General features: G+C 30.7%; 1 protein-coding gene across 2 annotated transcripts in view; it reads right to left on the reverse strand.

Annotated features, from left to right (window-relative positions):
* Positions 1–10,535: 10,535 nt before the first annotated feature.
* The window catches only part of LOC107441339 (hemocyte protein-glutamine gamma-glutamyltransferase), a 64,118-nt gene continuing 59,482 nt past the window's right edge, over positions 10,536–15,171 (reverse strand). For both annotated transcript variants that reach the window (XM_016054565.5, XM_087161420.1), the window contains exons 14-15: positions 13,430–13,566; positions 10,536–12,270 (exon numbers count right to left, since the gene is read on the reverse strand). In XM_016054565.5, coding sequence (XP_015910051.1) covers positions 12,129–12,270; positions 13,430–13,566 — 279 coding nt within the window. In that variant the 3' untranslated portion in view covers positions 10,536–12,128. The remainder of the gene's footprint in view (positions 12,271–13,429; positions 13,567–15,171) is intronic.

Genomic DNA, 15,171 nt, shown 5'->3' on the forward strand with positions numbered 1-15,171 from the left:
CCACTTTAAACAATTAAATAGCGAAGTAAAAATTGAAGTTCACAAATTCCACCAAGAGAAGATTATATTCAAACCAGAAGATGGCTCAATTTGGCGAGCAAGAAAAAGAAAACCTACTACACCCCATTAATAGATGAAACGCAAAATAATCTACTCTACTCAAAACAAAGTTAACTCGATAGCAGAAAGCCTTAAATATCAACTCAGCAATAACAAAAAAGTCCCGCAAGAAATTTACTTAGCTGTCCAAAATACTACAAGAATTATTGACCCCACGGATCACCCACCTGATAATATCAGGCCGAACTAAATTATAGCAGCAATCAAAAATCCCCGGGCAAAGATTCCATTAATAACAATAATATGCTCAAAAAACTTCATCTTTTATTTAACTCACATCATCAATGAAATTTTTAAACTTTGCTATTTCCCCAATGGATGGTGTTTTCGACACTAGGGAGCGATGCAAGCTGTATACCGCTTATACTTCCGGGTTACTGTTTCCGGTGTATTTTAAATTTAAAGCCATTTGGCTCACAGCGTGATCATTGTGTTTTAAGATTCCTGCAAACGTAGTAGTACTTGAATACTAAAGTTAATCTTGCCCTTCGAACAATATGCTGACACTAACGTAAACTGGTGCACAGCTTGCAACACGAACAAACAGTAAAAAACAAATGGAAAGAGGCCAAATCAAGACTGCCAAAAAAGCGAGTTATTTAAAATCTAGCAACCATGTCACCTTTTTTAACAATATATCTATAAATAACTAAAACAAATTTTCACATCAAACTCACCACCACCAGAATTACATAATAACATTAATATCTTATGAAATATGGCAGATTTGAGCTCAGAAATTATCTAATTTATTTCTTTTATTGAAAACAAAATTATTTGTTTGAAAATATCGCCTCGCAGAATAACATGTAGTAAGCAGCTGCAAACTTTCTAACCGGAACTAGAGCAGGCATACAGCTAGAGATTGTTATTGTTTACATTTCTACTGAAAACACCATCCATAGCTGGAAAACGGCTGAAATCAGACCATTACCAAAACCTGGCAAAGACCACTCAAGAGCCACTAACTATAGACCAATTAGTCTCCTTTCGTCGTTAAGCAAAATAGCTGAAGATACAATTCTTAACAAAATCACTGCGAGGCCGACATTTTAATTCGGCTGGAGGGGGTAACCCTCCAGCAATTCGGTTTCCAACCGAAGATTTCCACTGTTCATCAACTCTTAATTACAGAATCATGATGGTTTTCTCTACAAAGAACACACAGGAGCAACTTTTTTGGATGTAGAAAAGGCTTTTGACAAAGTGTGGATTGATGGCCTAATCCACAAACTTTTCAAACTTAAATTTCCTGTATCCATAATTAAACTAATTAAATCCTACTTAACCGATAGAAAATTTTTTGTCAAAATAAATAATTTCAAATCAGATATAAATAACATCAGTTGCGGCGTGTCGCAAGGCAGAAAACTCGGCCCTGTCCTGTTTCTAATATTCATAAATGACAGGGGCATAGTGTTCAGGGTGTTCACAAACACCCCCCATTGTACAAAGCAATTTTTTTTATTTTTAATACTATAGATAATTTTTTCCATAATTTTAGAAAATTTTTAAATATTTTATTTACTGAAAAAAAATTTAGAATTACCACTACCTGTTGGACCTGCGAGGACAGTTGTAAAGGGATGTTTGAACTTCAAAAGATCCATGATGAATGAAAAACTTTACTCTCGCCACCTCTATTTATCGTTCTTCTCTATTTTATTTCTAACATTCCCTCATAGACGGCGCCACTAGAGTGAAAGCATGATATCATTTATTTATTATGTAATAATTAACACGTGTATGGTCAGTTTCCGTTGCCACCCAGAGAAAGTTATAATAACATTCAGAGGGGCAGAAATAATTATTTAATAACTGGTAAAGGTTAGGTGAAAATATATAGATGAAACTGTAGGATGATATCGTTATCAAACCCTTTTCATTTATACACGTGTTCAGAATACAAAAGTTTAACTTATTAACATATATCTAACCAAGCATTCGTGGGTCAGTGGTTATGATATCCAACTACTGACCCACGAAGGCTTTTTGATTGGCGCGAGTTCGATCCTCAGCTTTAATTATATTTAATAAATAATAATAAAACAGAATTAAATATTAAAATAGATTTAAAGTTATTTTATTTCGAAAATTCTCACATAGATGGCACCACTAGAGTAAAAGTATGATATCATTTATTTATTATATAATAAGAGATGACGTCATTACTTCATAATATACAATATCTCACCCCAAATAACAAAGTTTCTAAGTGTTGCCATCTGTTCCGTATTTGTAAGCTACGCTCTTGGCGACGGAGCATCTCCACTTGGCACACTGTAAATACGCCAACTTGGCAAGCAATCTAAGTTTTGTACGCCTTTACAGTCTACGCTCTACACCCGTAAGGGAAACGCAAATAAACTCCTTTTATACAAACGCTTTCTCTTCATTTTACGCTACCTCCGCACATTTTGGTCCGTCGAGCCGGAGGTCATCCACATCCTATGGAATACGCCTAATGATTGAATTGAATAAATTCATCCCGCTAAAATATGGCAAATATCATGGCCTTAAACCGCAAGCGTGGCAACATAAAAAGTCAGCTTACGAAACTAAATAATGTCCTCACAGAAGGACAAGACAATATGGACATTTCTGAGCTCCAGGCTCAATTGGATATTGTGCTTAGTATCCAATAGAAATTCGAAACGCTAAAAGATGACTACTACAAAATCGCAGAGGAAGAAGATTTCCAGAAAGTCGAGGCCTCTCTCTTCGAAGTGGATGACGACATTCAAAAATTAGAGGTAAGCCTCAAAACGTCTATTAATAAATCAAAAACTATAAACATTGACATTGTGCAAAATCAAAGTGTTGATAATTCTATTATCAGTGATCAGCCTAAAAAGGCGTTAATTAAACTCCCGAAAATCCCACTTCCTTTTTTCAACGGAAAATTCGAGGAATGGAACTTGTTCAAAATGCAATTCAATAGCCTAATTAGTGAGAATCCGGAACTTTCGGAAAACGAAAAACTGCATTACCTACGAGGATCCTTAAGGGGTGAAGCGAAGGTAGTAGAAACGTCAGACGATAATTTTGAATCATTATATAAAGCCTTAGAACAGCGATATGAAAATAAAAGACTTATAGTTGATTGCCACATCAAAAACATACTTAAAATCCAACCTTATTAAACAAGAATCTGCCAGAGAACTTCGTAATATTTTGGACAATATCAAGAAAAATCTTAGATCATTAAAAATACTAGATTTCAATAGAGACAAACTTTCTAATGTTTTTTTATTAAATATCATTCTGGATAAATTAGATCGCGAAACTCGTAAACAATTTGAATTGACTCTTGAAGATAATGAAGTTCCTGATTTTGACACATTTTTAGAAAGAAGATACTAAATATTAAATAGTATTAATGCGAACATCCCATCTAAATTTAATTCTGATGGATTGAAGTCCTTTTTAGTTAAATCGAACAAATTTCAAAAATTATGTTTCGCGTGTAAATCTAGCTTGTAAATCGAATATTTTTTTCATTGTGATGAATTTAAAAGGATGAAATTATCAGAACGAATAAATTTGGTGAATAAAAATAAGCTCTGCTGTTTAAGCGATTTCCATCCTTTCAATCAATGAAATTCGAAAAGTGCTTGTTTTGTGTGTAAGAAAAAATAAAAATCATCACACATTGCTTCACGAATATTCTACACCGTCAATCAATGCCGGATTTACGTATAAGCTAAATAAGCTGTAGCTTGGGGCCCCGAGATGATAAGGGCCCCCAAATTCGGAATTATAATATTCGGAATTCAATAAATAATTCAATAAATTATTTGAAACTGAGGCCCTCTGAAGCCCAAAATGCATTTTTTTTCTTTTTTACATTGTCGGACGCTTCTCGGAAAGCAAATTTTATTTCGGTTAAAATCCTCAATATTATATTTTTAAACTCCTCGAAAAATGTAGTAAAAAAGGTATGCAAATTAACTGTCGCAAGCAAATTAATATTAAGTACGAACGAAAGAAAAATGATATTGAAATATGTTGAATCGCTTATGAGACAGGCGGGATGAAAGACATCGAAACCTATTTGATTGAATAGTAAAACTAGAAGTTGTTTCTAAAATTCTGAAATCTATCAGGCTTTTATTTTTTTTCTGCCACAAAATTTGTCAGTAATTAAACATAATAAATTCGTTAGATTTCAATATTGGTTCTGTTTCTTCATTGATTAAATATTAAACATATTTGTCTTTTGAAACATTTCATTCCATAATAAAATAATTATTCTACAATTGTAATTATCTAAAGATAATTGATTGTGTAACATTGATATGTTGAATGCTCGTTTTGGCTAGATGCCCGAAACCCGTAACATATTAATTCTCGCTGATATTTAATTGACCCTTCAATCAGGGGTCTGTTTAGAAGAAATTTGGGTCCGTTAACGGACCCTTCACAAAATATCTTTTCATAAAAACGAACCCTTCACAAAATTTTTTAACTTGAAAACGGACCCTTCACAAAATAATTTATCTTTTAATCGGACCCTTCACGAATTTGTTTATCTTCATTATTGTTTTGTTAATCCAATAAACACTTCACAGGAAGGGGGGGGGGGGAGAAAGACAGATGTAATCGAACTAAATTTTGTCTTCAGCAGACGCTTCTTCCTTTATTCGTCCGAAATGAATATTCTGCGTTCAGCAGTATAGGCTAAATACCAAATATTTATATGTTGAATCGCTAATTTAGTAGCTGCAATTGCTGTTTATTTTTTAAAATTTAATTTCTTTAACTATAATTTTACAGTGTTGAGCATCTTTACAATTTAAAAACTCCTTGAAAAAGTTATTTTGCGATAACGGACCCTATTTGCCCAAATTCACAAAAGCGGACCCTGGTTGAAAGAATGTGACTTAACGTTCATTTTATATTCGCAAATTACGAGCAATTTTTTCACAATTTTACAAAAACGGACCTTTCACAAAATGTCTGGACAGACCCCTGCTTTAATACATCCTTAAAAATATAAGCCAAAAATTTACATAAATAATGACAATTTTTATTCCTGCACTAAAATTTAACAAATATACTTAAAACAATTAAAAAGAAAGCAAAAATAATGAAGAAATATTTTTTATATTAGCATCAATTAAATAATATCAGCTCACGAAATGTTCTTTTTATTATTTTTATTAATGTATTAATATAACGGCCCTCACCTGCTCCAGGGTGTAGGGACTGCTGGATTAGGTTCAAAATGACAAGACTACGGTGTTGAATATTAGTATTTGTAAACTTGAAATTGGGTCGGCTGTGCCATGACTGTTATGAAATAAACTAATAAATTTGGTTGTGATAGCCTGGTTGATACGGCGTTGGACTCGTGTTCGTGAGAATGGGATTTTGAATCCAGAAAGCAGAAGAATACCCATGTGTAAAATGGTTACTGAAGCAAGTTAAATCTGTCGGGGTTACAAAGTCCTCCAAGTTCTCATAATAGATAAATACTTCTGGGTACTGATCCAGCAGTTCCCCTGTCTTATGGATTGGGTTCAAAATTACAAGTCTACGGTAGACGTAATTTCAAAATTGAGTCGGTTGTTTAACGGCGGTTATTTAAAAAAATAAAACTAATAATCAAATTGTATTTTCTTGTATTATTTCTAACTCTTTGCATATTTTCTTCACTGATTCAAAATTTCTTACTTCTAAGATTTTGAGCAGCAAAGCAAAATGTAACGTAAAGAAAAAACAATTGAAAAAAAATTCGCAAAAAATCATTAAAAATTGCAAATAAAATATATTCAAAATGAATTTTAAAAAAAAAAACTCTGTTAAATATATAGTGGCCCTTCCAGTACGCCAAATTTTTACTCTGTGCTTAAAATGCGCTTCTGTTGTAACTTTTTTTCAAAAAATATGTTCAAAAAAGAAAGGTTCTACATTATAGTCTCATCACAATTAATATATTTAACAATCAAGTAATATTATCAAATTTTTTAATAATATTATGTTAACACTCAACAATAAAAAATAATGACAGTTTACTTTAGGTGTGCAGAAATGGAATTGAACTTATAAGGGCCCCATCATTTTCAGTAGCTTAGGGCCCCACCGAGCTTAAATCCGGCCCTGCCGTCAATCATGACAACTAGTCATAACATTCAAAGTGAAACCAGACTCTCTCTCGAGAAAGAAATTAACAATTCAGAATCAATTAATATGCAGAAAACCCTCGTCTTTCTGTAACGGAAATAAGAGCATTTTGATAAACACAGCAATAATATCTGTCGGAGACGCTTGGGGAGAACCCTTACGAGGTGTCCTTGACTCAGCGAGAAACATAGCGAGAGTTCTTTTGGTTCTTTCCGCTCCTCCTCCGCTGCAGACTTTTTGGGTTTGAAAAAATAAACATTCCTATTTGCGGTTTGAATGATACATCATTAAATATAAAGAAAAAAGTATCTGCTTTTTTATTGAATGAAAATAAGGATTCGCATTGGGAAATAGATTTATTAATTGTTCCTAATATAACAAATTTCACACCTTCTAAAAAATTAAATGTTTCAAATTTAAACATTCCCAGGGAAGTTAAATTAGCTGATCCATCATTTTTTATTCCTCAAAAAATAGACATTCTATTAGGCGCAGAATTGTTCTTTTCATTATTGAATGACGATAAAATAAAACTGGCAGACAACTTATTCTTGGTTTCGGCTATCTTGTTTCAGGTGTTATTTCAGACAATAATTTTTATAACACTTCTAAACATTGTTTTTTAACTAAAAACTTAGACACTCTTAATAATACTCTCAAACGCTTTTGGGAAATTGAAGAAATCGAAACAAACGAAACTTGCAGCGATGAATTAAAGTATTGTAACGAACATTTCGCGAATTCGCATTATAGAAAACTGGATGGTAGATACGTTGTGGAAATGTCATTCAAACCTGATTTTTCCGAAGAAATGTTAGGAAATTCTAAGACAGTCGCATCAAAGAGACTTATGGACGCGCTTAGAAAGCGACCCCGCCATGCAAACGGTTTATTCGGATTTCCTCAGCGAATATGAATTATTACAACATATGGAGGTGAAGGAAAATTCAGATGTCGAAACCGGATACTATCCACCACATCACGGTGTCTTACGCCCATCAAACAAAACTACTAAACTTCGTGTAGTTTTCAACGCGAGTTCGAAAACTTCCAGTGGACATTCTTTAAATGATTTACTGTGCAAGGGAGGACTACTTCAAGAAGATCTCTTCTTGATCCTAATTAGATTTAGAAAACACGCTTATGCATTTACAGCAGATATAAAACAAATGTTCAGGATGATTGAGGTTAATCCTTCGCAAACCAAGCTTCATTGTTATTAATGATATTTTTAAAAATATTAAATAAATAATAAAAATTGGGCTACAATAACTTTAATGTATTAAACAATTAATGTGCAACACATATCTAGTTGTTAAGATATAAAACTTTAAAAAGGTTGGTATTACAACTTACATAGTAGCACACAAAATGTTCAATGAGAAAATTGAGGTTTGTCTGCTGCAACCACCAGAGAATAGATATTTACATTTAAAATTTACAATTGTGTGTGTAAATATTTTCGTCCGAAATGAGTGGTTTTAAAACGTTAAATCGGAGAATTTTTTCGAGAAAATTTCTGATACGCACACGCTAAATTGTATTCACAAAATACAAAAAAATGAAATAAAAAAGAGCAAAATTATTTTGTAACTTAACTAAAACTTATTTTTGTATTTGAATAAATATTTCCTTGGATGCAAAAGCTGAGAAATAAAATTTTTTTTGCACCGTTGGTATGTTAAATTTCACAGAAACGAAGAAATTAGGCTTTTATTAAGGAGAAAAGTATTTTAAACCCATATAGTTTTTTTACGAAAATTAACCGCAAAAAATGACAACTAATATATTTTAGTTCGAGGGCCACAAAAAAAAGGCTTCGAAGGCCGTATGCGTACCCCGGGCCGCCAGTTGGGAATCCCTGATCTAGAGCAGTGTTTCCCAAAATGTGGTACGCGTACCCCCAGGAGTACGGGAACAGTTTAGTGGGGGTACGCGTTCTTATGCGAAATATCTTACAACAAGAGAAAGTTTCAAAAATTATTTTTTAAAAACAAAGCTAGCCATGAAAAATTACGATTACCCATTTTTCTATTGGCTATTTTTTACAGAGTTGACAGTTAATAATTAGTGGTGTCAACAGTCAGTTGTGAATTTTAACTTTTGTGCAATTTTTTTATAGTAAAAAATACATTCATTTTTTAATTAGTGGTACATAGCGTTACGAAAAATTTAGAAAGGGTACACAAAAGTCATAAGTTTGGGAAACACTGACCTACAGTGTTGATGTCACCTGCAGGGTAAGTTCCTTGTGTATTTGTGAATTACCTTGCGTATTTGTGATTATCCGGATCAGAAAAGTTTTTGCAAATTTTAGTGCTGCCATCTATTAATACCATTTACACTCTTTTTTGTGGCATATTTTTTGTAAAATTTTATGAATAAAAATGGTATATTTGATAGCTTAACTTAGCTATTTATTATATAAAATTAATCATTTTTATGCGTATTTGTTTCAATATATATTTAAGGAAATAGCAGGAAACTCAAATCTACATCACTCATTAAATGTTTATTAACATTAATTTTTGAGAACATTTTTTAAAGATTTTTATTTTTTAATATTTTTTTTGGGACTATGAGTTTTCTAAATAAATTTTTAAAAAATAATAAAACTTTTATTTTTTTTATTCTTTTAATTAAACCATAAATTGCATAAAAATTGTTTAGATTTAATGTTAAATAATGTTGTTTTTTGTTAAAATGTCACCTTTCATATACTTTATAATAACAATTAAAAATACTGTAGGTTTTTTTTTAAACTTCAAGTCACATTTTAAAATTTACGAACCTTTTTTTTTAATTAGTTTTCTTTCATGGATTGTCTCGAGAGAGGTATAATAAATATTAGCCTTCTCTTTTCCTTATCTGTATGGCCAGAGAACGGGACTCTTCTCGGTATGAAAAAGGAATTGAAAATAGAGAGCTTTTGAAATAAGTAGTTTCTATGACATTGATGTAAAGGTAGTATACATATTTAGAAATTCAGGCCTTATAAACAATCTTAGAACTGAAATAAGTTAAAAAGTTATAAAATATAAAATGAAATTGAACAAAAAAGAGTTCTGGACGTACAAAATTTATAAATGAAAAGAAGTGATTTAATTCTTTTCTATCGAAAACCCAGAGAAAAAACTAAAAATCATAAGAATGCTTTTGACTTCTCTTTATCGCCAATAGCACCTTCTAATATTTTTCCGATATCTATATTAATTAAAAAAGGTAAATCTATTTTTATTAGAAACAAGGTGATATCTATATTTATTAAAAAAGGAAGGTGATATCTATATTTATTAAAAAAAGGTGATGCCTATATTTATTTGAAAAAGGAAGGTGATATCTATATTTATTAAAAAAGGAAGGTTATGCCTATATTTATTAAAAAAGGAAGGTGATATCTATATTTATTGAAAAAAGGTGATGCCTATATTTATTAAAAAAGGAAGGTGATATCTATATTTATTAAAAAAGGAAGGTGATGCCTATATTTATTAAAAAAGGAAGGTGATATCTAGGAAGGTGATATCTATATATATTTAAAAAAAAAAAAAAAACGTTTAAAAGTGTAATACGCTTCTTTGCAAGTTACTATGTGTGCTTTTCAAAACTTGTTTACAAGAAGAAAAAAAAAATGCAGATTTTATGTTTTGGGATTAAAACATAAAAATTCAAACTAACTGAATGCTTTTTTTTTCTTTCAAGAAAATGATCTGGATTTTTTGTCTTTACATAATGACAATGAAATAGTTTAAATATTCAAAAATAATTTTAATCCTTTTTTAACATTGATTTCCGAAATTTTGCCACCGCAACGTAACTTTACATGTATCAAAAAATTCAAACACATTTTTTTAAAAATTTTTACAAGACTGCGGCTTTTCTTGCTATTGAAAAATTACACGCATAGCATATAGGTATAATAACTGCTACAAAATGTTAACTGTTATAAATAAATTAACCTGAATAACTGTCACAAATTTGTATCAGTTATCAAATAGCCAAATTGTTCACTTACAACCGTTGTTTCAGAGAGCTGAAGAACTTTCGTGGAGCGATCGTAATGTTTTCATCGCCTTGCTCTTATATTATCTCTACTTTTTATTTTGGAACTTTTATTTATTCATTTATCATTTTGTCTTTTAAATGAAATTATAATAAAGTAGTGCATTTTCAAATGTTTTTATTATTTTACAAAGCACTCTTCATAACTGAATGATCTTGACACGCAATTCTAAACCCATTTTATGTCTTTCATTTCAGTATATCAAAAATAAAATGACACGAACTAATTTCGTATCAAAATAAACTTCTTTTATTTTCATGTAACAATTAAAACAACTTTAGATTATAAGCAAATTTTAAACGAAGCAAATTTCACACAAAGATGAACTCACAAAAAAGTACATAAAAATTAAAATATGTTGTTCAACTTTGAATATTACTAAAAGCAAAGTAATATTTTATTATCATTATCATTTATTTACAACTACACAAGCACTGATCATAATAGTTGCTGCACAACCACCATTGGTTGCTATTGCTTTTTCACTCATTTCTATCGTAAGTATGTATTTGCAAATCTTAACTTAAAATACATTTAGTAATAGTTATTAATTTTAAGATTAAAAAATGCATTTCATTCACCTTTACATGAAGCTATTTCTTTTAAAAAGTATCATAAAAAACGCATATAGTTGTGTAAATATCAGATAACTAAGCTGCAACTTCTTAAATGCTTTCGAGAAACGTATTGGAATGCCCATATTTTTAGGCGGTACCAAAATATATAATCAAAAGGTAAATGGAAAAAGAAAATTCTTAAAAGAAAATCTCAAACCCCCCTCAAAACATTTCGAGAAATATATTTTGCTTGATTCCTTATTTAGTCCAGCGCTGATATTAAAACAAAAATATATCGCATATAAAACAAATAATTAAAAGATTATGTTTAATAATGGCGTGAAAAAGGCACTACGGGAATCAGGGATGCAAGAATGATTCACCATGAAATCATTAAACAAAATATCTTATAAATATATTTCTTTTCTGGTCATTACGGCTCATCTAAAAGAATTTTTTCCAGTTTCTGTTCTGAACTTTTTAGTGAAATTAAATAGCACCCCTTTTTTGTCAAGGTTAAATTCTTTTACACGTAAACTGACACATTAAATAAAGGTTTAAGCTCAAACCAGGAAGTATGTTTTTATGAAAATGTTTTCCTGATTACAATATCAGTTTCTCAATAGTAGGTAAGGCAGCTTAATCATCGAGATAAGTGAATCAATTAATGCATCTTAATGCTTAATCACCAAGTAAATAAGGATTAATAATCTAATGAAACAATAATTGCAGCTTGAACATCAAAGCAACCAACACAGCTCAATATAGGTTTATCATTAAGGTAAGTGAAATAATTAATGTAGTTCAATAAAAAAAAACAGTATTTATTAATGATTATACAATATTTTCACGAAACTCCATTCAGTTTCTTTCTTTTTTTTCAGAATTATTTTTTTTAAAAGGACTAAATAAGTTAAAACTTACAAAAAGAGCAAACAAATTTCAGAAATTGGAAGAACTTCGATTTTAAATTAGCAATCAATATTTGTAAGTCCCTTAAAAAAGTTCTGTAAAGCTGTCAAATCTTTCAATACTAAAGTTCAATTCTAAAATCAGTTTCCAAAATTCAGTTTTGCGATTTGCAGAGATCAATCAGACAAAGGTTTAAACATTCATTCACAAAATAATAGACAATTTACAACATATGGTGTTCTCATTGACAAGTTTTAGACCTGTCTATCTGAACAGTACATGTTACAAAAGGCAATAGTACTGTACATGTAATGTTATGAATGCCACCTGTAGTACATAGACTACTTGCTTCACTGTAGTACATTGACATGTTTTGAACCTAAGACTTCTATAAGTTGCCTTGAGCTGAAGTTCACAAGGATTGCTCTATTTCCTGGTCGTTGTGGCACAAGACGTTCAAAATGAACAACAGATTCCTCTGGACTAATGTCTCTGCAATTTTACAACATAGTTAGAAACTAATATTATAATGTTCTTTGATATCAATGATCTTCTACAAGAAACTAACGAGTTTTACTAAAGACTTATTTAGAAAATAAATAGTGGCTTAATAAAAATTAGTGCTAAAATACTTATTTAAATTTTGAGCCACTTACAAAGCCTCCTGGTAAATTATTAAACATTCAAAAAGTTTTTTTTACGATGTTCGAGGATAAAAAATTTGGAATGAGAAAAAAAGATTACTACTTTTTTTACACTTATTTGGAGTACGCTTATAATTTTCTTTTTTAAAGAAATTTTAAGTTTTAGTCTAGATCTTAGTTTTGATCCCTGTTGGATGAAAATTAATGCAATTAAAAGCAATATTAAGTTATTAATTTTCTGTTTTAAAGTAAGAAATAAAAGCAAATTTTTGAGAAAACGGTTTTATAAATACCAGCTAACCGAAATAATTTTCAGATTAAAATACTTTTAAATTTAATATAATTTTCATGTTTTTTTTTTTTTTACTTTTGAACAAAATATAATAAACTTCCAAAAAAATTTAATTTTGAATTAAAATAAGAACAACAGCAAAAATTCTTGGAAAAAGGATTTTATAAATGGCATTTATACAAAATAAATTTGTAATTTTTAGCTTCGTTTCTTAACAAATTTTGAAGTATTTTGCTTGCATTGACGTAAAAAGAGTCTTGTTACCTTTTATTTGATTTATAAATAATATTTTGCAAAACAAAAAGAAGTACATAATTTTTCTAGAATAAAGCGATTTTATAAATGGCATTTACCTGAAGTAGATTTTTAATTTTCAGTTTTAAAGCGTCGTTTCTTTTATAATTTTTAAAGCATTTTGCTAATATTTACCAAAAACAGATATTATTGTTATTTATTATTTAGATAAATAGTATTAAAAAATAAGAAAAACACTCCATATTGGGAACGCATGATTTTACATGAAACTTCATAAGTTTCATGTTTAAAATTTTATTTTAAAATATTGTACAGCAACGACTGCTATAACTTGTTGTACAATTTGTAAGTTATACAAAATTTTATATTTACTTCTATTATATCACTCATAGAAAATGTGACTGTTGGCGTTAGACTATAGCGTCAACAACAATAGACATAAAATAAAGCTTGTAGTTACCTATATTTCACTCTGTACGGTGAGCTCAGTCCAGGACCTTCAATTGTAAACAGACAATCTGTCAAGTGACGATTCAAAGGATTTGTAAAGCGAATCACCAATTGAAACTCCAATCCAACTCGTAGAGTGGGTGGAGCCTATGAAAAAAAATTTATTTTACTTTGGATGATAAAGTCACATTAGAGCTTACTAATAGAGACTTATGAATTAATTAGAGCTAACTACTATTAGGAATTGGATTACCACTATTAGGAAATCTACTATTAGATTAATTAATTAGAGCTAGCTAATTATTAGGCGCAATCAGGGATTAATTCTTAATGATGACCCAAAGATAATACTGGCGCGTGCGCACGTTGCGCTACCACTATTTAGATCGGAGGACAGATGGTGATATAATTAATCTGGCCTTAGCACCACGCTTCCTAACCGCCAAACCACGCGTGGACTTTTCCTGCTTTAAAAAAAGAATGGATTCCACTAAGACACAACTAGATAAAGTGTAGTCTGATCAGAGACCCAGCTTTTATCATGGGGAATCTAACCTCAAACCCCAGAAGACGAAGATTTAACACATCCCACAAGGCCTGGTTTCTTAGGACAGGACGCCGTCAGCTGGAAATCAGCGCTAACCTCTGATTGGTCCATTTGTGAGTTTGATAGTATACGTCATCGAACGCTCATCTTGAACTACAATTGCCGTCCAACTCAACTGCAGTTGGATTACAACGTGACGTTAACCACAGAAGCAATGGCGGACAACATCCAACAGCACATTAAAATCAGCCAAGATTTTGATTTTGACATTAAACATAGCTTCTTCATTAAACATAGCACTCTTCATTTAGCTCAGCTATAATGTGTTTTTTCTTGGACAAAGTCTTTATTTGTTCTCTAAAACACTGGTCGACAATAACAAAATCAATACAAATTCAAAATAAATATTTGTTTACGTTATTAACGCATGCGCAATGAGAGATAATGTCTGCGTTGGACCGACTGCTCACGCTGAGCTAACAAAAAAGTCTTTTTTTGGCGTCAGATCTACGTCAACTTTCCGCTGACGCCCAGATAAGGCGCTAGTTCTAAGAAACCAGGCCTTGAGCTAACAATCCAGTATTTTGTTGGCGTCAGCGTGACGTTGACGTCCCGCTGACGCCCAGATAAGGCGCTTGTCCTAAGAAACCAGACCTTAACTGTGCGGCAGAAAGAGAAAGTAATTGTAATATTGTTGATAATTTTTGAACATGAAATGCAAAAATTAATACAAAATAGAATATTTATTATCTGCCACTATTAGAAAATTATGGCCATTAAAATTAAACTATTATTAAATTCAATAAGTAAAGTTTTATTCACATCATTTATAATGTTCTTTAGGATTTTAAATTATACAATACAATACACATAAACATGATAATTCATAAATTTTGCGATTGGTGTCATATAAATGAAATCAAATAATCAATAAGTTTGTAAATATTTGTGTTAACTGACACATGAATCACCCCTTACTGTTCGTTTATTGTAGAATAGTGCAATTTGCTAAAAATTTTTATACAAAATGAAATTAGTGGAAAATAATTATGAGATAAAAATAATTCATAAGAACTTAATTGGAAGAATGACTTAATTTTTAGCAGAAAATATTTTATTGTACATTTTAATTCGTTCGCATATTCCAAAATTGTGAGCTACGTGCTTAAAGAACAATGAATTGTCAGCAAATTTAAATATAGATC

Source organism: Parasteatoda tepidariorum, chromosome 4, assembly GCF_982258835.1.
Source record: "Parasteatoda tepidariorum strain Cologne lab strain chromosome 4, Ptep-v5.0, whole genome shotgun sequence".
Taxonomy (NCBI): Eukaryota; Metazoa; Arthropoda; class Arachnida; order Araneae; family Theridiidae; genus Parasteatoda; species Parasteatoda tepidariorum.